This window comes from Mercenaria mercenaria, unplaced genomic scaffold (assembly GCF_021730395.1).
Source record: "Mercenaria mercenaria strain notata unplaced genomic scaffold, MADL_Memer_1 contig_1271, whole genome shotgun sequence".
Classification (NCBI taxonomy): Eukaryota; Metazoa; Mollusca; class Bivalvia; order Venerida; family Veneridae; genus Mercenaria; species Mercenaria mercenaria.
Window position 1 is genome coordinate 33,094 of NW_026459250.1, and position 27,664 is coordinate 60,757.

Consider the following 27,664-nt stretch of genomic DNA (forward strand, 5'->3'; position numbering starts at 1 on the left):
ATGAAGAAGAAATTATGCTCAGGACAAAGATTAATGCTGTCACCCACCCGCCCTCCCACCAAGGGCATTCCCTGGTGATAATACGTACGTACGTCACATCTTTCAGAAGGGCGTATAAAAATTCTACAATGCAGATTTTAATGAAACCTCAATTGTAAATTGACATATAGTTTAGTAAATAAAATGTATAGGTCTGTGTGTTTACTTTTAATATATATGCCCATGATAAAATGGACTCACTAATTTGAAACTGATTTTATGACCTAGTCTTGATTTTTGTCAGAAGTTTTGCTCATATAATTAATCACAGGAAAGACAGAGGTTTTTTGGGTTTTATCAATCAATAAAAATTTTGCCATTCTTTTGTGGTTTGATTTACGTTTCAGTTTGCCAGATCTAGGCTTCATCCTATGACAATATGCAATCACACTTCAGGTGTTCTAAACATACAGAACTACCTGATGCACTTTTTAAGAATTCAATTGTTTATGCCTATGAAAACAAAGACACATATGTATATAATCATATAGGAATTACTGTTTACCTTGAGACCAAGTAAGATTTTTCCTCCATATATTATCATGCCCAGCACTGACACGCACCTCTATTGGAGTTGTAGTTGTTAGATTTAACAAAGAAGTCTTCGATTTTGTCACATTTTTCTCCACCTCCAGTTCTGGGCTAAGCAACTTCTCATCAACCAGCCACGATATGTTTACAGGAGTCTCACCATAAACCCGCGCTTCTAACGCACATGATGTCCTGTCTGTACAATCTTTTACCTCTACCACTGAAAGATAAGCAACACATGCTAATATAGTAAAACATGTGTTTACGACCACCTGTGAACAGAGACTTCCTTTAAATCTCAAATATCTTCTGTGTTAGTCAACCTGGGAGGAAGGCCACATTAGGAACATACCAATCTTAGTCTTTATATACAGGTTTGACAGCATAATGAAAAACTGCAGTCAATTCAAGTTGAGGTATTGCCTCTTTGTTTCAATGGCAACTGGGACATAAATAAAAAAAAAAATGTAACACAGAATGTTCTTCATTTTGTATGCTCTTCAAGAAAAAAACAGTTTAAGGGAAATCTGTGACTATGAGTTTCCAACATTTTTTGGCCCTTACAGAGAACACAGACCTTAAATCAGCAGTAGGCCATATCACTATTTATCTAGTTTTTTTTACACAGAGAACTTTTTTTTCAGCATTTGTTTTTTCCCAATTCTGTTTTAAGATAAAGTTGGGTATGTAGAAAGATTACTGGTCTTCTTGCTGCTTTGTCTTATTTTTTGAGTTACCTACCCTGATGATGAGTAAATAGTACATAAGAATATCAAAAAGCTGTATTGTTCATATAAAGTCACATTTACAGTTGCTGTGAAAACAAGAGCTGTCCATAAGACAGAGTGCTTGACTACTTGACACCTTCTAAATTGAAAAAAGGTGGTAATTCAGCAAGACTTACATGAATGACTTATTATATATTACAATTGAGATCGTCAGAAAATTCTGAATGTCGTTATGTTGTTCCATACAACAAGTGCACAACATTCAATGATAGAAGTTTCTGTACTATTGGTCAAAAACTGTGGAATGAACTGCCGTTAGAACTACGCAAAAGTAAATCACCTGACACATTAAAAAAAAAATCTTAAGACACTGTATTTCAGAGACTCCGTGCCATTGTTTTAAATTTTTTTAATAACTGTTTAATATGCGATAGCAGCAGGTGATAGTTTTTAAATTTTTGTAAAAGGTTTTACATTTCAACATTTATATTTTCAAGGTTTGTTTAATTAAACGTAATTTTAGGCTCTATGGGTAGGGTAGTGTGTACTGTAGTATTTCTTTTTTTCAAATAATCTGTGATGGCACCATTAACCAGGGGGTTTGAACCTCTATATGCAGCCCGTCTGGGCGTACCATGTAAGGCTTTAAGTACTGGTATATATAAATCTGGTATAATAATAAAAAATAAACTAGAGTGTGACCTTAACCTGTGACCTACTGACCTCAAAATCATTAGGGGTCATCTGCTAGTCATAACCAACCTCCCTATCAATTTTCATGATCCTAGGCCCAAGCATTCTCAAGTTATCATCCGGAAACCGTTTAACTGTTCCGAGTCACTGTGACCTTGACCTTTGACCTACAGACCTCAAAGTCGAACTTGACCTGCATTTCACGATGTACACCTGTGTACCAAATTTTATGATCCTAGACCCAAGCGTTCTCAAGTTATCATCCGGAAACCGTTTAACTGTTCCGAGTCCCTGTGACCTTGACCTTTGACCTACAGACCTCAAAGTCGAACTTGACCTGCATTTCACGATGTACACCTGTGTACCAAATTTTATGATCCTAGACCCAAGCGTTTACAAGTTACCATCCGGAAACCGTTTAAATGTTCAGGGTCACTGTGACCTTGACCTTTGACCTACTGACCCCAAATTGGAACTTGACCTGTATTTTCTGATGTTACACCTGTGTACCAAAAATTATTAAAATTGGTCAAGCCTTTCTTGAGTTATCATCCGGAAACCATGCAAAACCAACGGACCGACCGACCGACCAAGCTCACTCCTATTTACCCCCCCAAACTTCGTTTTGTGGGGGTATAATGTTAATAATATTCGCAATAGGGTTAAAATAACCTCAGGGGGAAGGGTGCAGTCATGACATTTTGTTTAAATAAGGCTGTTATGATTGTTTTTATTATTGTTGTTGTTATTATTCCTGTTATAGTTATTATTATGTACAATGCCATTGAATATGTCACTGTATAGAAATAATCAAATTATTCAGTTTCAGGTTCAATTTACTACAGATGGCAAAGATAACAACTTGCATGCACAATTTCAATCAAATTTTCAAGGTCAATAATTTGAATTAATTTGAAAAAAGAGTCGGGTATGTAAGACAGATGGCTAAAATGTGTGAAGTTTCAATCGAATATACATAGCTGTTACTAAAATACAGTTTGTTTGTGGCACATAAAACTTGAATCAAATCTTCTCTGTTGAAAAACGGCCCATAATTAAACCTAAATAAAATTCGACCAAGAGTTATCTAACTTGATAATTTCAACTGGTCTGATGACTAGCACACATTGTGGGAAGTTTCAATTCAATACAAAGAGCTATTACTGAGATAATGCTTGATACTTAGTTGTACGTAAAACTACTAAGTTGAAAATGGGCCGTAATTTGAATTAAATTTCAAGAAGGTTTGATGATTAGGAAGCCTTGGGTAAAGTTTCAATCTAATATGCAATGTTTACTGATATATGAACTTGCATGCAAAACTTTAACCAAGGTGTGAGACTGATGCCGCCTCTGAAGCCAACACCCAGCCAGGGCAGCCCTGGTAAGCAGACTAGCTCTCACTAGTCCCTCAATGGTCAAGTTGAAAATGAGTAGTACTATCTTCAATTAAGCTGAGTCTGACATAAAGTATATTTCATATTCATCTTTCGAAAAAACCCGATTTCCTTGCTTTGGACGGTGACAAGTAAGTATTTAAAGACGAATAAATAAATAAAGCATGGGTCTAGGAGACAGACTATATAATTAGCACCTGTATCCACTTTATATTTCAGATGAACCATGTAGTCCAGTCTAACAGAGTCAGGCCCAGTTCCAGGGCCAGGCCGAGGGGGCTCATGCCCCCACCCCCACCCCAGTTGGCTGAGAAGTGACCTATATACTCATTAAAGATGCACCCTACTATTTTGGCAAAGGAATAATATTTTCTCAAAATTTAGACCTAGAAACTCACCAGAGGCCATAGCATTTCATACCTGTATTTCAAAATTTTCCAGGGGGAGAGCCCCCTGACCCTACTAAAGTAAGGGGAGTACCCCCACAATTTAATGCACCAGAAACCACCATTTCATACATGTACCTCAAAAATTTCCAGGGCCAAACCTACCCACTCTCGGCGCTAAGCACCTTGATGGTGGCGTCTTCATTCTAGACAGGTGCCTCCTAGTTAAATATTTCTAGATCCGGGCCTGAGAGTTAACATAATACTAATTTGTACATGTAAACATAATCAAGTTTGTTTATACATAAATATTATATCGTTTAAGTAGATATTTTGAAATGGTCTATTTCAGTAACGCTCAGACTCCCAAGCAATATTTATCTTGCCCCAAAATAATTTATACAGATGACAAATGGCATTACAAAAATAGAATAACTCACAATATGACATAAACATCAATTTTGTCTAATGGAAAGCCTAATTTCTATAATTAGAATAACCGGTATGTGCGTTTTCTACCAGGAAATGCATGTTGAGTAAACAATTATCAACTACAGCTATTTATAAGCCTAAATGTCCGCAGTCACTTATAGTACTCAGACTACCCACTTATCTTTTACGTTTAATTACATGGAATTCCTTTCAGATGATTAACAGTTATTGTGTTGGAATTTTGAAATATTATTAAACAATTTGAAAAGTTAAGATGGGATTACAAAATCAGAATTAATTTTATAAATATTATGCTTTTATCTGTTACTGACGTGTTATCATATTAAATCACATTTATTACTCAATGAACATTTTGTCTTCAATATGAAATTTACCAGTTTAAAAGTATCCTTTTGTGTATGAATTTCTTTTGTAGGGTTTAATATTTAAAAAGATATCTAAATTTTCCACTACATACATATAGGGATAAATACCATAATCCCTTGCAGTTGTATTTTTATGAATTAAAATAATCTAAAAAGTTTTGGCAGACGATCACTCAAAAAACATTTCGCATTTTAAAATCTGGCCAGCAGTTATGGAAAGGATCATAATTTAAAAATCAAAATGTTAAGGAGATATCACTTGAAGATTTTTCTACTTTTGGATCTGGGGACCCTTAAGTGCACCAAAGCAGAACCATCTGAAATAGCTTTGTAAGAGGACTACATCACCTTCCACCAAAGAATTTCAGGGGAGATATTGTTTAAGGAAAAGTGTTGATAGATGGACAGATGGACAATGTAAAAATGATATACATTTTGTACAGTAAGTACAATAGTTCAACCAAAACATTTTGTGCTCTGGTGAGCTTAAAACAACATTGGTAATCTATAATCTACTAAAAATTAACAGCAAAAAGGTTCTTTATTTATTGAAACTGTTTTCAGGCACAAAGACACCACAACCATAGGAAAATTATTCTATCTGATGACAGCTGACTGTTGAGATTCTAAGTATTCTCAAGTTATTGATCAGAAACCAGATGGTTTACCGATGAAATGACAAGACAGACTGGTATACAGTATAACGTCTCGAGACATCTACATAACAAGCAATATTTGTATCTCCCAAAAAGTGTTGCTCTACAGAGGTTGAACTGTACCACTTCTTCTTTGTAGGCAGAAACCAACCTTAAATTCTAAAACTAAAACATTTAAAATCCTTCCCTTTACTCTGGTTTTGAAAAGCATAATTACCTGAAAGAGTCATGTTAATTTCAGCTACAGCACCGTTTTCTACTGCATTTTTCATATTTCGGTAACTGTCCATAGCTTTTTTTGTGGTGACAAGGCAGATGTACGTTTTAAATGCATCTTCTTTCACTGAAACAAGAAATTAAGTTTTAATTGATAAGCAGACATATCAATGGACATGCATGTTACAACTGAACTTAACTGTTAATTCAAGCAGAAATATTTACGTATCACCCTTACTAGCTATGCTAAAGCCAAATTTGTTTATCTTTAATTTATTATAACCACGTCTCGGTAAATGTGGAAATTGAAGCTGCCAATTTTTTCACTAATTTTCATGGATTTCATGGTTGAGTCAATCAACGAAATTTAACCAAAATAAAAAGTAAAATTCCCATTCATTTTATATTCAAAAGTTGAAATCCACAAATTTATATCCCCATGAAATTGCCGTTTTGACCAAAATCACGAAATTTCATGCCCACGAAATTAAATGATTTTACAGTATATGGTAAATTCTTTAGCAAGACTGCATTGCTGTTTCCCAATACTACTTTGTTGAAAATACAGTATACCTGTTTCAGAAATAACAGAGCCGTTTAAATTTTCTCCATCAACATTCACCACTGTAAATATTGGAACATTCAGCTCATCTCTGGAACTCAAACAAGACATTTTTGTTTTTTCTCCTAACTCCACAAGCTGTGTCTTCTCATTGCCTAAAATAGGAATAGCTTCATCATGTCAAAATAAAGTAAAGCACACCAACTTACAAAATACTGAACATTGTTCATATAACTTAAAAGTTCCATAAGGCTTTGAAATTTATATCAAAAACAGATGAAACAGCAGTCCAAATAATGTTTTACATAACTACATGGCTAGAAAAGTGCTGTTTTTAAGGTATTAGATCACTAATAGAGAACCTCCTTTTTTGAAGAGTATTTAATTCCTACCATAAACCTACTTTTACTGCAATTCTGGGAGGGGCGTAGGTTCAAGCACTACTCGGACCCAATTTTTTTTCCTTATTTTACTTTTTTTCTAGTAAGTTTTTACTTCTTTTAAGACTTATTATTGATTTCTTGTACGAAAATGTAAAAAGATGAATCTTTAAGCGATTTCTTGGTGTTCAAAGTGAATTTACTACTTAAACAGAAGTGGTAGAGTTACACATCTTTAAAAATATTGAGTTACACGCGGTGAAAGTTCTCTATTTTGCTTTCACGCTTAGATTATATATTATGGAAGAAATTTAGGTAGGCTTTACCTCTGCCCTAAGGTTATTTTTAAATGGAGTAAGCAAAATTCAAAACAGAAACACAGCATTCGACCTTATTTTTTCAATGTTGAAGTATGAATTCTGTCTCATTAAATCCGTTTACTTGAGGCACCACAGAAAAAAATGATACTGACATTTTTATTTTGTGTTTTATCATTGTTTACCAATAGTTTGATGTTTCTTTTATTAAAATTAATGGTAAAATGAGTTCTCTGCAAACGTTTAGGATAGTGGCTATCACTTTGAAATTTGTCTCTAATTGAAGAGGAGATACCATAAGTTATACGAAATTTATAAAAAAAAAAAACGGCACGGTAAAAGTTGTTTAAAAATTGCAAAATAGTGCCAAACACTGTTACCTTTCAGAATATACAAAGCAAAGGCCATTTTGTAAACATTACTATTAGTGATCTAATACCTTAACAGCACATGCACTTTTATAGTTAGAGTGATAAAGGGAGGTAATCAAAACCAGTGGATTCAATAAAACACATTAGTATATTCACCTATATTCAAACCTTTGACAAATAATAGAGAAAACAAGAACTCACAGAACACGAATTGCCCCCCTTAATGCATTTAGTAATAGCACAAGGAACAGAAATTACTTGGTCACTGTACACAAAAAGTTCTTCTGTTCCGGGTCAATGTGACCTTGACCTTTGACCTATTGACCTCAGAATCAACTGGGGACATCTGCTGGTCATGATCAACCTCCCTATGAAGTTTCATGGTCCTAGGCCCAAGCTTTCCCAAGTTATCTTCCTGAAACCATTTAACTGTTCAGGGCCAATGTGACCTTAACCTATGACCTACTGACTTCAAATCAATAGGGGTCATCTGCTGGTCATGACCAACCTCCCAATCAACTTTCATGATGCTTGGCCCAAGCGTTCTTGGGTTACCATCTAGAAACCGTTCAACTGTTCCGGGTCACTATTACCTTGACCTTCAACCTACTGACCTCAAAATCAATAAGGTTCATCTGCTGATAACGATCAACCGCCCTATCAACTTTTGTGATCCTAGGCTCAAACGTTCTCTAGTTATTGTCCAAAAATGGTTTAACTGTTCGGGGTCACTGTGACCTTGACCTTTGACTTACTGATCTCAAAATCAGTAAGGATCAACTGCTGGTCATGATTAACCTTCCTATGAACTTTCATAATCCTAGGCCAAAGGGTTTTTGAGCTATCGTCCGGAAACCGTTTAACTGTTCCTGGTCACTGTGACCTTGACCTTTGACCTAATGAACTCAAAATCAATAGGGGTCATCTGCTGGTCATGACCAACCTCCATATCAACTTTCGTGATCCTAGGCCCAAGCTTTCTTGAGTTATCATACGGAACCCGTTCAACTGTTCAGGGTCACTGTGACGACCTTTGACAAACAGATCTCAAAATCAATTGGGGTCATCTGCTGCTGATGACCAACCTCCCTATCAACTTTCATGACCCTAGGCTCAAGCGTTCTTGAGTTATCATCCGGAAATTGATTGGTCTACATACCGACCGACAGACCGACTGACATCTGCAGAACAATATACCCTTCCTTCTTCAAAAGGGGGCATAATAATTATTGGAAATATAATTTAACAAGAACTTAAGATGTTTTATGTTCATAGCATGAAATTTGGCAGACATATTTTAAGCAAAAGCATTATGAGACATGGGTTTGTTTACAATTTGGCTGCCATTCTTTTTATTAACAACATAAAATATAATATCAGTTATCTTTGTTTGTTTGTTTGTTTTGGGTTTGTTGCCGTTTTTCAACAGTATTTCAATTATGTAACCACGTGAAGTTAACTTAAAAAGTGTTCCTGGATTCTGTACCAGTACAAACCTGTTCTCCACAAGTAATTTCAGCTATCAAATTGTCACAGAGAACTGACTTTAAATCACTTGCCACTCATCGATGTGGGCTTGAGCCTCACTCGAGGCATTAAATTCTTCATGTGAGAAAGCCATCCAGCTGGCTTACGGAACTTTGGTGGTTCTACCGCAGGTGCCTGCCTGTGATGAACCTAGGGTCTTACTCTACCATCAAAGCTGAAAAGTCACCATTATGACCTATAATTGTGTTGGTGCAATGATAAACCAAACAACAACAACAACAAAATATTGCCTAGGGAACATTCACCTCCGCTTGAGGACCTGATAAACTCTAGGATAAGTTTTCATTTTCTAATAATTAAAAATAATAGTTTTACCTTCCACAACATACAGTTCTGTCATCACCCTGACAACTTTCCCATTATCAGATGGTGTAATAATACAGGTGTAGATCCCAGCATCTTGCTTTGAGGCAATTGCCTTTGAAAATTTCCAAACGCTATAAATCGTTTTTATCACAGAATGGTACTCTGGATTATCCGAAATTACCCTGCCGTCATGTTCTAGTTCAAATTTCACCGATTCATACACAATACTAGTATAGTTGAGGGGTGACCTACATTCAAATTCTACCTTATCACCAATTTTCTTCACAGGATACTGGGGACGTAGGAAGGCAGTGTCCCCTGGTTCTGAAAAAGAGAAGAAAACTCAGGATTTTATTATGAAAATTTTGCTGCTCAAAAGCATTGAGGGGAATGGTCGTCTATTGACTTGTTATTATGTCAGCCACTCAACCAGGAAGCCATGGGTTTGAGCCTCAACAACCACACCTTCTCATATATGATACCAGTACTGGTTTTTCCCGCAAGCTGACATTACAGTATTCAAATAATCTTTAATCACAATCAAGCTTAAATAAACTAAAACATCACTGTCAAGTTCTTCCATTTTATACAGTCAAGCCTGTATTTAGTAGCCAGTCAATGAAGAGACACAATACGGCTACTTTAGGCAGGTGATTGCTTAAGATAAAATGAAATTAGAACAAAAAGACAATTTGGGAAGTTAGCTGACTTGTTGCTTAAGAAAAGTGGCAGCTTAATACAGGTGGCAGCGTAATACAGATGGCAGCTTAATACAGGTAACTGCTAAATACAGGTGTGAGCTTAATGCAGGTGGCTGCTAAATACGGGTGGCAGCTTAATACAGGTTGACAGCTTAATACAGGTGGCTGCTTAATACAGGTGGCAGCTTATTACATGTGGCTGCTTAAACAGGCCGCTGCTTTATACAGGTGGCCGCTTAATACAGGTGGCAGCTTAATACAGGTGGCTGTTAAATACAGGTGGCTGCTTTATACAGGTGGCCACTTAATACAGTTGACTGCTGAATACAGGTGGCTGCTTTATACATGTGGCCACATAATACAGGTGGGCGCTAAATATAGGTGGCAGATTAATACAGGTGGCTGCTAAATACAGATGGCTGCTTCATACAGGTGGCTGTTAAATACAAGTGGCTGCTTAATACAGGGGCTGCTAAATACAGATGGTTGCTAAATACAGGTGGCAGCTTAATACAAGTGGCTGCTAAATACAGGTGGCTGCTTAATACAGGTGGCTGCTTAGGAAGGTTCAACTGCATTTATAATTTTAAACATTATAAGACATAACAAGTGAATGAAGTATTGCGATGCAATACAAAGTCCCCTACTGGAAGGCACCTAATTTTCTCTACTCCAGTATAACATAATGAATTGATATCTGTCAATGATGTATAAACAATATTGTACTATATATACAATATGTTATAACAACACACTTGGATTAAAATGTGCATATATAAAAACCCACAGTTGTTTTCATATTGAATTGTTTTGGCTGATTATAAAAAAAGTTATCATATAAGTTATTTATAGTAACAACAAAGGGAAATTAATCATAAAAAAAAAAAAATCTATATAAGTCCACAAGAAACTCTTTACCAGGTAGAGATAGGTCAAAATACACCTAAAAATTGGATGTAACATGCATGTTGTACCACAGAAAAGTGGTCTCGATTTTTCTCTACCGCCAGTAATAAAAAAGTTACAATAAAATCTATTTATAGCAAAACAAAGGGACGTAATTTTAAAAACAAGGGTGCCTCATGGTGGTGAACATTTGTTCCAGGTTACATCAAAATCCCTCCATGCATGAAGAAGAAATGCTCCGTTCAAAGTCATTCTTGAATTTGACCTTGGACCTCTAAATATGACCTTGACCTTAGACCTAGGGACCTGGTTCTTGCGCATGACAATCCGTCTTATGTTGGTGAACATTTGTGCCAAGTTACATCACAATCCCTCCATGCATGAAGAAATGCTCCAGAAAAAGTTATTCTTGTGTCTGACTTTTGGTCTCTAAGTGTGACCTTGACATTAGACCTTGGGCCTGGGTTTTGCACATGACATGTTGTCTCATCCAGGGGAATATTTGTGCCAACTGATATCTAAATCCTGTTTTGCATGACAAAGTTATAGACTGGACAGGAAAAAAATCTTCTTGACCTTTGATCTCAAAGTGTGACCTTGACCTTTAAGCTAGGGTACTGGGTGTTGCGCATGACATGTCGTCTCATCATGGGGAACATTTATGCCAAGTAATATTGTAATCCCTTGATAGATAACAGAGTTCTGGATCGGACAGGAAAAAAACCTTATTGACCTTTGACCTCCAATTGTGACCTTGACCTTTGAGCTAAGGGTCTGGGCTTTGCGCACGACATGTTGTCTCATCATGGGGAACATTTGTGCCAGGTAATATTAAAATCCCTTAATGGATGGCAGAGTTATGGACGGGACAGGAAAAAAACTCTGTTGACCTTTGACCCCCAATTGTGACCTTGACCTTTGAGCTAGGGGTCAGGGATTTGTGTAAGACATGTAGTCTCATCATGGGGAACACTTGTGCCGAGTGATATTAAAATCCCTTAATGAATGTCAGAGTTACGGACCGGACACAAAACAGACCATGTTAATGCTATGTTAACATTTGACTGCTAAGTGTGACCTTGACCTTTGAGCTAGGGGTCTGAAAGTTGTGCAAGACACATCGTCTTATTATGAGGTACATTTGTGCCAAGAAATATTAAAATCCCTTCATGGATGGGAGAGTTATGGACCGGACAGGAAAAAGCCCTGTTGACCTAGGACCTCCAACTGTGACCTTGACCTTTAAGCTAGGGGTCCAGGTTTTGCGCAAGATACGTCGTCTTATCATGGGGAACATTTGTGCCAAGTAATATTAAAATCCCTTCATGGATGGGAGAGTTATGGACCTGACAGGAAAAAAGCCCTGTTGACCTTTGACCTCCAATTGTGACCTTGACCTTTGAGCTAGGGGTCCAAGATTTGCGCATGACATGTCATCTCATCATGGGGAACATTTGTGCCAAGTAATACTAAAATCCCTTCAAGGATTGGAGAGTTATGGACCGGACAGGAAAAAAGCCCTGTTGACCTTTGACCCCCCAATTGTGACCTTGACCTTTGAGCTAGGGGTCTTGGTTTTATGCATGACATGTCGTCTCATCATGGGGGACATTTGTACCAAGTAATATTAAAATCCCTTCATGGATGACAGAGTTATGGACCGGACACGAAATTGCGGACGGACGGACAGACGGACGGGCGGAATGACGGAAAAGCGCATTCCTATAGTCCCCGAAACTGGTTTTCAACCAGTAGGGGACTAACAAGAGCTGTCACAGGAGACAGCATGCTCGACTATTTCGATGTTGGATAGTGAACTGGGCACATTTGACGAAGCTGGAGCTGTCACTTGGGTGTTTAATGACTCCAACATGGATGAGATATTGGATAATAGCTTGAGTCTGTGCCAAAAGTATTAAGTAGTAAGAGAGAAAAGGATCACGTGTATCAAAACATTAAATATTAAGTATAATTCTTAGCAAAAAGGGGGCACAATTCATGAAATATTGGTGCAACAGTGATGCACCTAGTGTCATGTTGAATCAAAAACATTTTGTAATAACTTGAGATATAGTGAAAATGCATCAAAATTAACTTTTAACTCTTAGTAAAAAGGGCATAATTCATGAACAATTGGTGCCAGAGTTATGGACCTTGTGTCATATGATGTGGGTGATAAGGTGGAACAACTATTTTAAGTTTAAATCAAATCCATTCAGTAATAACTGAGTTAGAGTTAAAGTGCATCAAAACTTTAACCTGAAATTGTAAGTAAAAGGGGGATAATTCATGAAATAATGGTGCAGAGTTATGGCCCTTGTGTCATATGATGTGAGTGATGATGTTGAACAACTATTTTTAGTTTGATTCAAATCCATTTAGTAATAACTGAGATAGAGTAAAGGTGCACCAAAACTTTAAACTGAAATTCTAATTAAAAAGTTGAAATAATTCATGAACTATTGGTGCCAGAGTTATGTCCCTTGTGCCATATGATGTGAGTGATGATGTTGAAGAACTATTTAAAGTTTGAATCAAATCTACTTAGTAATAACTGAGATAATTTTGAAGTACACCAAATTCATTTATTTATTTTATTTGGGTTTTACGGCGCACCAACACAGTATAGGTTTTATGGCGCCAAACAGGACTACAAATTTTGGTTTCACATCTCATTTAAATCGTAATAAAAACATGAGGTATGGAATCAAAATTTGCATACCTGCTTGAATCACAGAGTTACAGCAAAACCAAGTGTTAAGACCCTATTAGTCGCCTCTAACGATCATGCAAGGGTGAGGCAGTGGTTCCAAAAGTGCACCAAAACTTTAACGTGAAATTCTAAGTAAAAAGGGGGATAATTCATGAAATATTGGTGCCAGAGTTATGACCCTTGTGCCATATGATGTGGGTGATGATGTTGAACAACTATTTTAAGTTTGAATCAAGTCCACTTAGTAATAATTGAGATAAAGTGAAAGTGCACCAAAACTTTAACCTGGAATTCTAAGTAAAAAGGGGGGATAATTCATGAAATATTGGTGCCAGAGTTATGACCCTTGTGTCATATGATGTCACCAGGGTGATGATGAGGAACAACTATTTTAACTCTAAAGTAAATCCATCAAGTAATAACAAAGATAAAGAGAAAGTGCATCAAAACTTTAACCAAAGTGCGGACGCGGAAGGATGCCGATGCCAGGTCGAGTAGGATAGCTCTCAATACTTTGTATAGTCGAGCTAAAAATAACTTAAAACATAAAGGTAAAATATTCACAAGAAATTCTTTTAAAGTCAAGCAAGTGGCAAATTAAAAGTGGGATACAGTGGCTACAAACAGCTGTTGCAGGGGCTAGATTTTACAACGTATGGGAGGCCATGTTAGTCAAAATTTATTTCCTCACAAAATAACACCATGGAGATAGATCTATGGAATTTGGAATGTAAAAATTAGTCTAGCTACCAAATGGACTGGATTCTGAATTAGAGCTTTGCCAGAAAAAAAACTTTATAAAACTTTAACCAAAAAAGTCTAAGTTAAAAAGGGGCATAACTCTGTCAAGATTCAAACCTGAGTTATGACGATTGTTTCTCCTGGTGTAGACTTTGATAGTAAATAACTATTTTAAGTTTCAAGTCAAAAGCTTTGATAGTAACAGATCTTGAGATATTGGATTTTATCAAAAACTTCAACAAAAAAAAATTCTAAGTTAAAGAGGCATAACTTTGTCAAAATTCATTTCAGAGTTGTAAGGATTGTTTCTCCTGGTGTGGACTTTGATACTAAACAACTATTTTATGTTTAAAGTCATATGCTTTTGATAGCAACAGATATTCAGATTATCATTAACAAATAAATTCTATGTTAAAAAGGAGCATAACTCTGTCAAAATTTATATCAGAGTTATGGGAATTGTTTCTCCTGGTGCAGACTACGATACGAAATAACTATTTTAAATTTCAAGTCATAAGCTTTGATAGAAACAGATGTTTGACTTGATCAAAAACATCAACAAAAAACTTCTAGGTTAAAAAGGGGCATAACACTGTCAAAATTCAAATCAGAATTATGGGGAATGTTCCTCCTGGTGTACACTGTAATAGTAAATACTTTAATAGCATTGATAGTAACAGAGATATTTTCATGGTTTTACTCTATCAAAAACTTTATCAATAGGTGACACCAACACCAGGGCGAGTGCAATAGCTCTACTTTTTCTTCGAAAAGTCGAGCTAAAAATAATCTGTTCTAAAAAATAGAAAATGCACCTATAAGAAGTGTCAAAGTGTCGTATCATTATATAACCCATACCACATCTCATCAATAACATGGAACTACATTTTGGACTACTTAACATGTAACACCGAGTGGTCGCTTCCTATTTCATGGTGTAATCAGTCTTAATTCATTCACTTAATTGCACTCCTGTTCTTGGTATTCCATTCTTACACTAAAATACACTAATATTTTTCTTATGTAAAATCCCAATTCAAAATCTTTATATGTAAATGTTTTTCTTTTGATACAGTCTCTATTTAAATCAACCAGGCAAGCCTGCTAAATTTCTAAAATGGGCCGGTCAATCATTCAGTTTGAGCCATACTATTTCTTATTTGAAGGGGTTTTCAATGACAATTTACTGACTGAATAGCGAACAGTGTAGACCATGATCAGCCTGCACGTACGTGCAGCAGGCTAAAGGTTGAAGAAAGTGGCTGCTAAGATGAAATAAGAATGAAGTGACTGCTTAAAGCAATTGGCCCCTTAATAGAGGTGACTGGTGAGGAATGTATCATTTTATACACCCTGAATGCAAAGTATAAAAACATTCTTCATAATTATATATTGCAATTATTCAAAAAGTACTAGACAAGGTTTATTTTCAAACAGTGTAAATAGTTTGCTAATACTGTTGCTTTTTTTCACCCTACACTAAGCTTAGAAATTAAAATAAAATAAATTATTTGGCAATGAACTGGTTATAAAAAAATAAATAGTTAATGCCTCATAACAATTTGTTTTAAATATATAATTTATTCTGAGAATAATAAAATATGCATGATTGTAATACAACTCTACAACCCTATCCATTAATAAAGCTTCGAAATTAAAATAAAATAAATTATTTGGCAATGAACTGGTTATAAAAAAATAAATAGTTAATGCCTCATAACAATTTGTTTTAAATATATAATTTATTCTGAGAATAATAAAATATGCATGATTGTAATACAACTCTACAACCCTATCCATTAATAAAGCTTAGAAATTTAAATAAAATAAATTATTTGGCAATGAACTAAATAAAGTTCTAAACATTGCAAACAGTGGTCTAGAAGCAGCATTGTCTGACTAAGAATTCTGGGTTTGTAAGCTTCATCATCCGCTCCTCCAACTAAAACTAGAGATGCTTTTGAGAAAAGCAAATGTCTCCCATAACTGCCTTATCATCTAGATTGGCATTTTTCTCCATTTAATATGTATCTGAGTCAACCATGCACAAGACCTGTATCACTGGCATCAGAATTTTCGGTAATTCAAAGGCCATAATTCCGAAGTGCCTGGGCCGATTTGGCTAGTTATCGAACGTGGTCGAAGACTTATAATGTCAAACACATTTTGTTCAAGTTTGGTGAAGATCGGATAAGAACTGTTAAGACTTAAAGGACGGACAAGATTTGTGAAAAAAAAACAGACAGACACATGGACACACACGCACAGACAGGAGTAAATCAATATATTTCCCACCATAGCGGTGTGGTGAGAGACATAATTACTAACATTTGGATAAGAATCAAGTGTATGGGAGCTTCACATCTGGCATGCTTAAGAAATAGGGAAGCTAAAAATTTGGAATCTGCGCTTCTTCAGTACCATTCACTATCCTCAAACTAAATTTACAAACTGTCCTCTACAGGAGCCGTGCACCCATATGGGTTTCTGGTGGCAAACAATAATTAAGATGACGAATCCAATTTAATATTTTCACAAAGTAAAGTCAGCAAAATGTAAGTGAACTTCTTTGTATTCTCATTCTAAATAACTGACTTTTATCTGTTGAAAATGTTCAAACAAAGAATCATCTTAATTAATATACAGAAGTTGAGGGAAAGTAATTAAAGTGAATGAAGCACTGAGGCTGTGGAAAATTCAAACTGCCAGTGTTTTTCACATCATGATACCTGTTGATATTTTAAATTTTAAAGGCAACAACCTCTAGGTATCCAGAAATCATTGCTGTATTTCTTTTGAAGCTTTGAGGCTTTAAGTTACTGACAGATTGTATGGAAAGACAAGCCAATTAGTTATTTTTGTTATTATTTCCATTCAAAATTAAAGTGTTTGCAATTGGGTACTGGAAGTAAACTTCCTTAATTATAAAGCTTCATATTCCACAACCCTTAAGTATGAATTCCTCTATGGTATTCTGGTAAAAAAGACTGGAATTTTTTTTTTTTGCTGAGGTGGCCCGAGTTTGATTCCCAACAAAATCAAAGTACTGAAAGTACAGAAAGGCTGGCTACCACAAAACACTGAATGAAAACTGTGCGGGAAAGATGTTTGCAAAATCTTAGATATTATGGGATTTCCATATTAAACTATAGCACAGGGTATTGTTGTGATCTTGATTAACTTGTGCATCCAAGTTAAAGTTCAATCGAGAAACCTAGTTTATCGGACGTAAACATGGGTCCAAGAGAGTAAACTATAGTTTAAGCCCGTTATACTGTGTGTTCGCTCGAAAATTTATGTTAGTATTCGATAATCATAGTTTTTCGACAAAGAATGTAATTGTTGGATAATTTGATTGCCGAGAACCATTGTATACAGACGTGAACCTATGTTTACGACCATGAACTTGGGTTTACGAACGTGAACCATAGTTTATGAACGTGAACGTAGGTTTAAGTTCGAACAAGAGATCACAGAGTGATCTTGGCGCCCACCAATGTGTCATTTTTGAGTGTTCCAAATTTCAAGACTTATTGACTAGCTCAAGGTCAATTTCATTTCCGTACACAACACAAATCTATGCATGTGGTCCAAATTTGAAGCCTGTACCTTCAAAAATGTGAAAGTAGGTCACTAGGTCAATCTTAAGGTCAAAGTTCATTTCGGTACACAAAACTATGCAAGTGGTCCAAATTTGAAGGCTGTAGCTTGAGAAATGTAAAAGTAGGTCACTAGGTCAAAATTATGGTCAAATTTTACTTCGGAATACAAAACTATGCATGTGGTCTAAATTTGAAGCCTGTACCTTCAAAAATGTGAAAGAAGGTCACTAGGTCAATGTAAAGGTCAAAGTTTGTTTCGGTACACAAAACTATGCATGTGGTCCAAATTTGAAGGCTGTAGCTTGAGAAATGTAAAAGTAGGTCACTAGGTCAAAATCAAGGTCAAATTTTATTTCGGAATACAAAACTATGCATGTGGTCCAAATTTGAAGCCTGTACCTTAAATATGTGAAAGTAGGTCACTAGGTAAAGGTCAAAGGTCATTTCAGTACACAAAACTATGCAAGTGGTCCAAATTTGAAGGCTGTAGCTTGAGAAATGTAAAAGTAGGTCACTAGGTCAAAATCAAGGTCAAATTTTATTTCAGAATACAAAACTATGCATGTGGTCCAAATTTGAAGCCTGTACCTTCAAAAATGTGAAAGTAGGTCACTAGGTCAATGTCAAGGTCAAAGTTTTTTTCGGTACACAAAACTATGCATGTAGTCCAAATTTGAAGGCTGTAGCTTGAGAAATGTGAAAGTAGGTCACTAGGTCAAAATCAATGTCAAATTTCATTTTGAAACACGAAACTATGCATGTGGTCCAAATTTGATGCCTGTACCTTCAAAAATGTGAAAGTAGGTCACTAGGTCAAAATAAAGGTCAAAGTTTTTTCCAGTGCACAAAATTATGCATGTGGTCCAAAGTTGAAGGCTGTAGCTACAGAAATGTGAAAGTAGGTCACTAGGTCAAAATCAAGGTCAACTCATGTTAAGGTTCATCTTGCCACTCAAAAATATACATGTGGTCCAAGTTTGAATGTTGTAGTTACTGACAAGAACATTTTAAAAGCTTTTCCCTATATAAGTCTATATGAACCATGTGACCCCCAGGGCGGGGCTATATTTAACCCTAGGAGGATAATTTGACAAACTTGGTAGAGAACCACTAGATGATGCTACATTACAAATATCAAAGCCCTAGGCTTTGTGGTTTGGACAAGAAGATTTTCAAAGTTTTTCCCTATATAAGTCTATGTAAACCATATGACTCCCAGGGCGGGGCCATATTTGACCCTAGGGGTATAATTTGAACAATCTTAGTTGAAGACCACTAGATGATGTCACATACAAAATATCAAAGCCCTAGGCCCTGTGGTTTTGGACAAGAGGTTATTCAAAGTTTTTCCCTATATAAGTCTATATAAACCATGTGACCCCCAGGGCGGGGCCATATTTGACCCAGAGAAATAATTTGAATCATCTTGGTAGAGGACCACTAGATGATGCTTCATACCAAATATCAAAGCCCTAGGCTCTGTGGTTTTGGACAAGAAGGTTTTCAAAGTTTTTCCCTATATAAATCTATATAAATTATAGAAATAAACAAAGGGCCATAACTCACTCATAAATTGTTGAACCAGTCTGATTTTCAGAGGGACACAACTAGGGTACCAATACATCATTCTGACAAAGTTTGGTCAAAATCCCCCCAGTAGTTTCTGAGGAGATGCAATAACGAGAAATTGTTAACGGACGGACGGGCGGACGGACGGAATGACGGAGAGTGATTTTAATAGCCCACCATCTGATGATGGTGGGCTAAAAACTTGGTTTCTCGAACAAAACTATGATTTTTGGTCATTATCCTATGTTCCCCAGCGTTAACCTATGTATACGGTTGTAAACCCATGTTCACGGCCGTAAACCTAAATTCTCAATCGTTAACATATGTTCACGTTCGTAAGCTATGGTTTACACCCGAGAACCCTGGTTTACTTCAGTTTCAAATGAATTTGACCTGAAAGGTGAATGTTTAGACATCTTTGAAAAATACTTAATTACATTTGTAAAAGTTCTTGATTTTGCATTTATTTTTACAAAGTTTTGAATAAATGTAGGTAGGTAGGTTTTACTTCTTTGCATAGAGCAAAGCCATAATTTTCAAAAGTTCGAGCTTAATTTCTTTCTGATTAAATCCTTTTACTCGAGGCTGCCCAGAAAAATTGTTATCACCAATTTTTAGCCCACCATCATCAGATGGTGGGCTATTCAAATCACTCTGCGTCCGTGGTCCGTCGTCCTTCCGTCCGTCATTCCGTCCGTCCGTCCTTCCGTTAACAATTTCTCGTTATCGCATCTCCTCAGAAACTACCAGGGGGATTTTGACCAAACTTTGTCAGAATGATGTATTGGTACCCTAGTTGTGTCCCGCTGAAAATCAGACTGGTTCAACAATTTTTGAATGAGTTATAGCCCTTTGTTTATTTCTATAATTTACATAGATTTATATAGAGAAAAACTTTGAAAATCTTCTTGTCCAAAACCACAGAGCCCAGGGCTTTGATATTTGGTATGAAGCATCATCTAGTGGTCCTCTACCAAGATGATTCAAAGTATTTCCCTTGGGTCTAATATGGCCCCGCCCAGGGGGTCACATGGTTTATATGGACTTATATAGGGAAAAACTTTGAAAAACCTCTTGTTCAAAACCACAGGCCCTAGGGCTTTGATATTTTGTATGTGACATCATTTAGTAGGGCTTTGGCATTTGTAATGTAGCATCATCTAGTGGTTCTCTACCAAGTTTGTTCAAATTATCCCCCTAGGGTCAAATATGGCCCCGCCCTGGGGGTCACATAGTTCATATAGACTTATATAGGGAAAAGCTTTTAAAAACTTCTTGTCAATAACCTACAACATTCAGATTTGGACCACATGTATGGTTTTGAGTGGCAAGATGAACCGTGACATGAGTTGACCTTGATTTTGACCTAGTGACCTACTTTCACATTTCTGTAGCTACAGCCTTCAAATTTGGACCACATGCATAGTTTTGTGCACTGAAAAAACCTTTGACCTTGACATTGACCTAGTGACCTACTTTCACATTTTTGAAGGTACAGGCTTCAAATTTGGACCACATGCATAGTTTCGTGTTCTGAAATGAAATTTGACCTTGATTTTGACCTAGTGACCTACTTTCACATTTCTCAAGCTACAGCCTTCAAATTTGGACCTTAGGCATAGTTTTGTGTACCGAAACAAACCTTGACCTTTACATTGACCTAGTGACCTACTTTCACATTTTTGAAGGTACAGGCTTCAAATTTGGACCACATGCATAGTTCTGTGTTCCGAAATAAAATTTGACTTTGATTTTGACCTAGTGACCTACTTTCACATTTCTCGAGCTACAGCCTTCAAATTTGGACAGCTTGCTTAGTTTTGTGTACCGAAATGAACTTTGCCCTTAAGATTGACCTAGTGACCTACTTTCACATTTCTGTAGCTACAGGCTTCAAATTTAGACCACATGCATAGGATTGTGTACCGAAACAAACTTTGACCTTGACATTGACCTAGTGACCTACTTTCACATTTTTGAAGGTACAGGCTTTAAATTTGGACCACATGCATAGATTTGTGTTCTGAAGTGTAATTTGACCTTAATTTTGGCCTAGTGACCAACTTTCACATTTCTCAAGCTACAGCCTTCAAATTTGGACCACTTGCATAGTTTTGTGTACCGAAATAAACTTTGACCTTAAGATTGACCTAGTGACCTACTTTCAAATTTCTCAAACTACAGCCTGCAGACTTGATGCACATGCATAGTTTTGTGTACAAAGAACTTTGTCCTTGAAATTGATCTAGTGACCTACTTTCACATTTCTCAAGCTACAGCTTTCGAATTTGGACCACATGCACAGTGATGTGTACGGAAATGAAATTTGACCTTGAGCTATTCATTAAGACTTGAAATTTGGAACACTCAAAAATGGCACATTGGTGGGCGCCAAGATCACTCTGTGATCTCTTGTATTTTGTGTTTTATAATTGTTACGCAATATTTTGAGGTTTCATTTAGAAAAATATTTGGGAAAATGAATTCTCTGTAATCGTATTGCACAATGGCTATCACTTTGAAATTTGTCACTGTTTCAGCTGGAGGAAAAAAAGACATAACTTATACAAAATTAACAAATAAAAAACAAACAAACAAACAACAACGACACGGTAAAAGTCATTTAAAGATGAATCACAGTGTGAAATATGTTAACTTCAGAACTGGATCAAGTTAGTGCAATTGTTAGACATTACCAATACGGGTCCACTATCTTATATAACCTGAAAAAAGTTGAAAACGTGTGTTTAAACAAAACTCACTACATCTACACCCCACCCTTAAAGCAGATTGGTGACAAAGCGCTTTTTACATTATATCTTTCAGTATTCGTCAGAATGTTTAAAACGAATTTAGTATAACAAGAGCTCGTCGAACACTAAATGCCCCCCTTGATGCATTCAGTAATTGCACAAGGAACAGAAATTGTATGCTCACTGTAAACAAAAGTTCTACCATTCTGGTTCAATCAGACCTTGACCTTTAACCTATTAACCTAACAAGAGATCACTGAGTGATCTTGGCACCCACCACTGAGCCATTTTTGAACGTTTCAAATTTCAAGACTAGCTCAAGGTCAAAATCAAGGTCAAATTTCATTCAGTACAAAACACTGTGCATGTGGTCCAAATTTGAGGGCTGTGGCTTCAGAAATGTGAAAGTAGGTCACTAGATCAATTTCAAGGTCAAATTTCATTTCGGAACACAAAACTATGCATGTGGTCCAAATTTGAAGCCTGTACTTTCAAAAATGTGAAACTAGGCCACTAGGTCAATAACAAGGTCAAAGTTTGTTTCGGTACACAAACCTTAGATTATAATGCATGTGGTCCAAATTTGAAGGCTGTAGCTACAGATATGTGAAAGTAGGTCACTAGGTCAAGATCAAGGTCAACTCATGTCAAAGTTCATCTTGCCACTCAAAACAATACACGTGGCCCAAATTTGAATGATATAGGTTACGGACATGAAGATTCTAAGTTTTCCCCTATTATAAGTCTATATTAACCATGTGACCCCCGGGGTGAGGCCACATTTGACTCTAGAGGGATAATTTGAACAAACTTGGTAGTGAACCACTAGATGATGCTACATTACAAATATCAAAGCCCTAGTCTTTGTGGTTTAGACAAGAAGATTTTCAAAGTTTTTCCCTATATAAGTCTATGTAAACCGTGTGACCCCCAGGGCGGGGCCATATTTGACCCTAAGGGAATAATTTGTAAAATCTTAGTAGAGGACCACCAGATGATGTCATACACCAAATATCAAGGCCCTTGGACCTGTGGTTTTGGACAAGAGGCTTTTCAAAGTTTTTTCCTATATAAGTCTATATAAACCATGTGACCCCCGGGGTGGGGCCATATTTGACCCCAGGGAAATAATCTGAACAATCTTGGTAGAAGACCACTAGATTTTGCTACAAACCAAATATCAAAGCCCTAGGCCCTGTGGTTTTGGACAAGAAGATCAGAAACCATTTAACTGTTCCTGGTCAATGTGACCTTGACCTTTGACCTAATGACCTCAAAATCAATAGAGGTCATCTGCTGGTCATGACCAACCTCACTATCAATTTTCCTGACACTAGGCCCAAGCGTTCTTGAGTTACTGCCCGGAAACCATTTTACTGTTCCTGGTCACTGTGACCTTGACCTTTGACATACTGACCTCAAAATCAATAGGGGTCATCTGCTGGTCATGAACAACCTCCCTATCAAATTTCATGACCCTAGGCCTAAGCATTCTCGAGTTATCATCTGGAAACCGTTCAACTTTTCAGGGTCACTGTGACCTTGACCTTTGACATACTGACCTCAAAATCAATAGGGGTCATCTGCTAGTCATGATCAACCTCCCTATCAACTTTCATGATCCTAGGCCCAAGCGTTCTTGAGTTATCATCCGGAAACCGTTTTACTAATCAGGGTCACTGTGACCTTGACCTTTGACATACAGATCTCAAAATCAATAGGGGTCATCTGCTTGTGATGACCAACTTCCCTATCAACTTTCATGATCCTAGGCCCAAGCGTTCTTGAGTTATCATCCGGAAACGGATTGGTCTACATTCCGACCGACATACCGACCGACCGACAGACCGACCGACATCTGCAAAACAATATACCCCTCCTTCTTCGAAGGGGGGCATAAAAATAGCCTAAAAACAGGTATAATGTGGTCATTTGTTTCTTATCACGTTACTGTGGCAATCACGCAGCGATTACGTCCCTTAGTACCTATAGCAAATGATCTGAAAGCCCTAAATATAAGACCTGACATAACTCATATCACTATAAGTGCATTTCAATTGATATTTCATATTTCTTATTTTCCACGTTATGTCAGGTAGTCGAATAATGCGCAGTATAATTCATATCGACGGTTGTTTCTCGGAACCAGCGTTTGCTTACTTAGCTCCTTATAGACCGAGGTCATAATCTATAACGAAGCGGTCAACATTGAGTTAGTTCCATTCATACGGACATTTCATTCATGGAGGCGAATTAATTTACCATCATTATGTAATATTTTCTAATGTTATCTTTCAAGTATTTACCGTTAGAAAAATAAAACATTATTATAACATATTTGCGCAAGTAGATCTATTGAAACAGGTAAGTTTAACATTCTTTATACAACTCTATGGCAAAACTGATTAACGTGGCGGACTATTTGAATTGCGCATGAAATTATATTTTGTGTTGTCAGTCTCAGCACCTGTTGAACTTTACAGAAACTCGATATATGGTTATAATAGTCTGGCGAATATCGCCAGCCTAAAAACAACACTACAATCTTTTAAATTCTTCTGCGAAATAGACCGCGATCCTTGGTCTTAGTGCAAATATCCCGCAAAACTAGCTAAGCATGTAAATATCAAATAAATTGTAGCATAGATCTCAATGTAAAGGTAAATTTTATTCAGCTTTGCTTTGTGAAACATTTATGAATATAAATGATGTTGAGCTTATGAGCACAGTTAAAACCAATTACATGTATATCAAATAACCCCAGATATTTGTGTATACCCATTTCCAGCTGGTTCAATTGAGGAAATCATGACAGATAAAGTGCCTGGCCTTACACAATGCAACGGGTGTAGCCAGGAATCAAACCTGGGGCCTTCAGCTCAGAGGAAAGCATCTTAGCCCTCTAGACCAATGCATCCACTGCATGATCGCAGCTTAGCTGCAAATAATACTACTCATGAATGGGTATTTTTGTTTGGTAACTGCACTGTAACACCACATATGGATTGTATAGGAGTCCGGTAATTAAATTAATACAATTATTGAATCAAGCAATGGACTGAAAATCGTATATACAGACAAGATACTATAATTATTAAAAACAATTAACATAAGATTTCCAAAATAAAATAAATTTAAAGTATACAATATTACAAAGTTTTCGTTAAAAACAACAGCTCTTATTTTTTCCCTTGTTTTCAAAGTATTACAAGTGATAGGAAATAGAAGAAATTATAGTCCTTCAATCATTAGAAAGACATGATATTTTGAATAAAATTTTAAGCACCCATTATGCCGCACAGATCTATAATTATTATCAATTTTCTTAAGCAGGGACGCAAATTACGTCCTTGTTACTACTTATCTGATAACCTTCTCCCTCCGATAAACTTACAATACAATATTACATATTGATTACTGAACATCCCATAACAGCTCATATACTGAGTAACAGCATTATCAGACCTCCTGATTTAGGGTATCAAGTCAACTCGTCCCCTAGTCAACTCGTCTCCCAGTCAACTCGTCCCCATTTTGGCCATTTCGTCCCCCAAATTTGGTGAATTCGTCCCAACTCCCTCCCAAATTATTCTGTCCGCTTGTACCCATTTTGGTCATTTCGTCCCCCAAATTTAGTCAATTCGTCCCCCCTCTTGAAATATTCTGTCAACTGGTCGCCGTTTTGGTCATTTCGTCCCCCCTGCATATCTTTTTGTCATTTTGTTTTCACTCAGTCCTTTATTTACACACTATTTAAGATAAATTAACTTGTAAAGTAAAACTTAAGAAAATAACTGATGCAGGAAACACAGTCACAGTGTTAAATATTTATAATTAGAATAAAACAGCATATGTTAACTGTTAATCAATTAATGGATAAGTGAGACAAACATATAATGAAGCAAGTAAAGATTACTTTAATTTGCTGTAATAAACATGTTAATCCGTCGGTACTTTGTACTTTTGTTACACGTTATATTAAAGTAGTGTTGTAGCTTTAACTATTTAGTTATTATATTCTTTTTTTAAAAAAATTATGTAGACAAGATCGAGTCTGGCTTGTTTTCTTCCTTTGATTATAACATGGATAAAAAAAAAACTGTCAATCACGATACCATGCATGTATTAATTATCTTTTAAAAGGTTTATGAAAAGAATAACGTGTAGATAATTAATTGCTAGAAATAACATATTTGTTACAAGCAGTATAATTATTTTTATGTATGATAATCAACTTGTAATTAGAAACAATAAGCTTGAGTACATGACAATAAGAGTACACATTGTGTAATTTCACATTTAAAATCTGACATTTTCTAATTTTTTTAAAACTTGTGTTAAATATTTGTATTTCAAAACAATTACCATTAGAATAATAACATACTAGAAAACTTTCCACTTTAAGCTACGAAATGGGCACGCACTCTGCACTTTTAATTACATACAATCTAACAATTTTATAGTTCTGGCTACCATATCTTAACTGACGCTGTTTTTTATTTTCTGATGGTCGCGTCCATTAAGCAGAGATCCCTAACAGCATATAAACATCTCTGAGCTGAATCTTTTTAGCTAACAATTTTAAAACAAACAAAAATAATGAAAATTTTTCATACTGTTATGCAGAACATATCATAATCACATTATTAATCATTTTCTAACTTTGATAAGTATGAACGTACAGAGGGGCCGAAATACGGGGGACGAAATTTATTTGGGTATTTCGTGCTGCCGTCAAAGTAGTCTAAATAATGAGACCTTGGGTAGACCGATTTTACATTCTGATATTTTACGTTGTCTACCTAAAAGTAGGGGGATATCGACCAGTCAAAAATATAAACGATATTCAACTGTTGAGTACAATTATTTGGACTACCGTCAATGAGGACGAAATGACTGGCCAGTTGACTGAAAATTTATCCTGATTCAGCCACTTCCTATTCGAATATTCCTTTAAAAAGTCCCACAGCTTTTCACATAATGTCTAGCAATTGTAACTGGGAAAACAATCCACCAGGGAAAGGCTTCTGCTTTGCCGATAAACTGATTTATGGGAGACCCGAAGAGCTAATATCGAATATAATTTATAAATAAAAAAGAACAATATACCTGCATGAACTGGTAATATACACAGTATAGTCGCTATCACACTTGAAATTGTTTTAATATTCATTTCTACCATCTTAACTACATCAACTGTCAATCGTATAATATTATTACTAGATCTATGATGACTTTGCTGGCTGTGCGTTGTTGTCCTTGTTGTTTGTTCGAGGTGCTATTTTTAGAACTGGAAAACCAAGCTTATATACAGAACCGGCATGCGCAGAAGACCGCATGAGCTACAGGCTGAACACCACTAAATCCAGCTGTTCTTTATTTTATATAAATTCCACCCACTTTAAAACGGTTTGTCGACATTTTCTAGCATATCAGATTTTCAGAAACTTTTATTCCCGTAAAGAACTATATTGCTGCTTTAGAAAAACAAAATGAAAAGCGGGTGTTAACATTTATATAAGAAAACTGTACAGTTCGTTAAATTTAACCCGCTGAATTTACTCCTTTTCACTTCTTTCAATTTCTCTTTTCAAAACATTAGATTCTTACGCCGCCATTTTTACATAGCATGCGATAGGAACATGCCGATTTTGAAAGAATGCTAAGTGATACATACTGAAACGCGGTAGAGTGAAAGAAAACACGATGCTACTGAGAAAAGGCGCGAGGA

General features: G+C 36.2%; 1 protein-coding gene across 1 annotated transcript in view; it reads right to left on the bottom strand.

Annotated features, from left to right (window-relative positions):
* LOC123537446 (uncharacterized) overlaps positions 1–27,188 on the bottom strand; it is a 36,021-nt gene extending 8,833 nt beyond the window's left edge. Inside the window, exons 1-5 of the mRNA XM_053532469.1 lie at positions 27,043–27,188; positions 8,958–9,272; positions 6,038–6,181; positions 5,466–5,591; positions 545–790 (exon numbers count right to left, since the gene is read on the bottom strand). Of these exons, the coding sequence (XP_053388444.1) occupies positions 545–790; positions 5,466–5,591; positions 6,038–6,181; positions 8,958–9,272; positions 27,043–27,115 (904 nt within the window). The 5' untranslated portion in view covers positions 27,116–27,188. The remainder of the gene's footprint in view (positions 1–544; positions 791–5,465; positions 5,592–6,037; positions 6,182–8,957; positions 9,273–27,042) is intronic.
* Between the last annotated feature and the right edge of the window lie 476 nt (positions 27,189–27,664).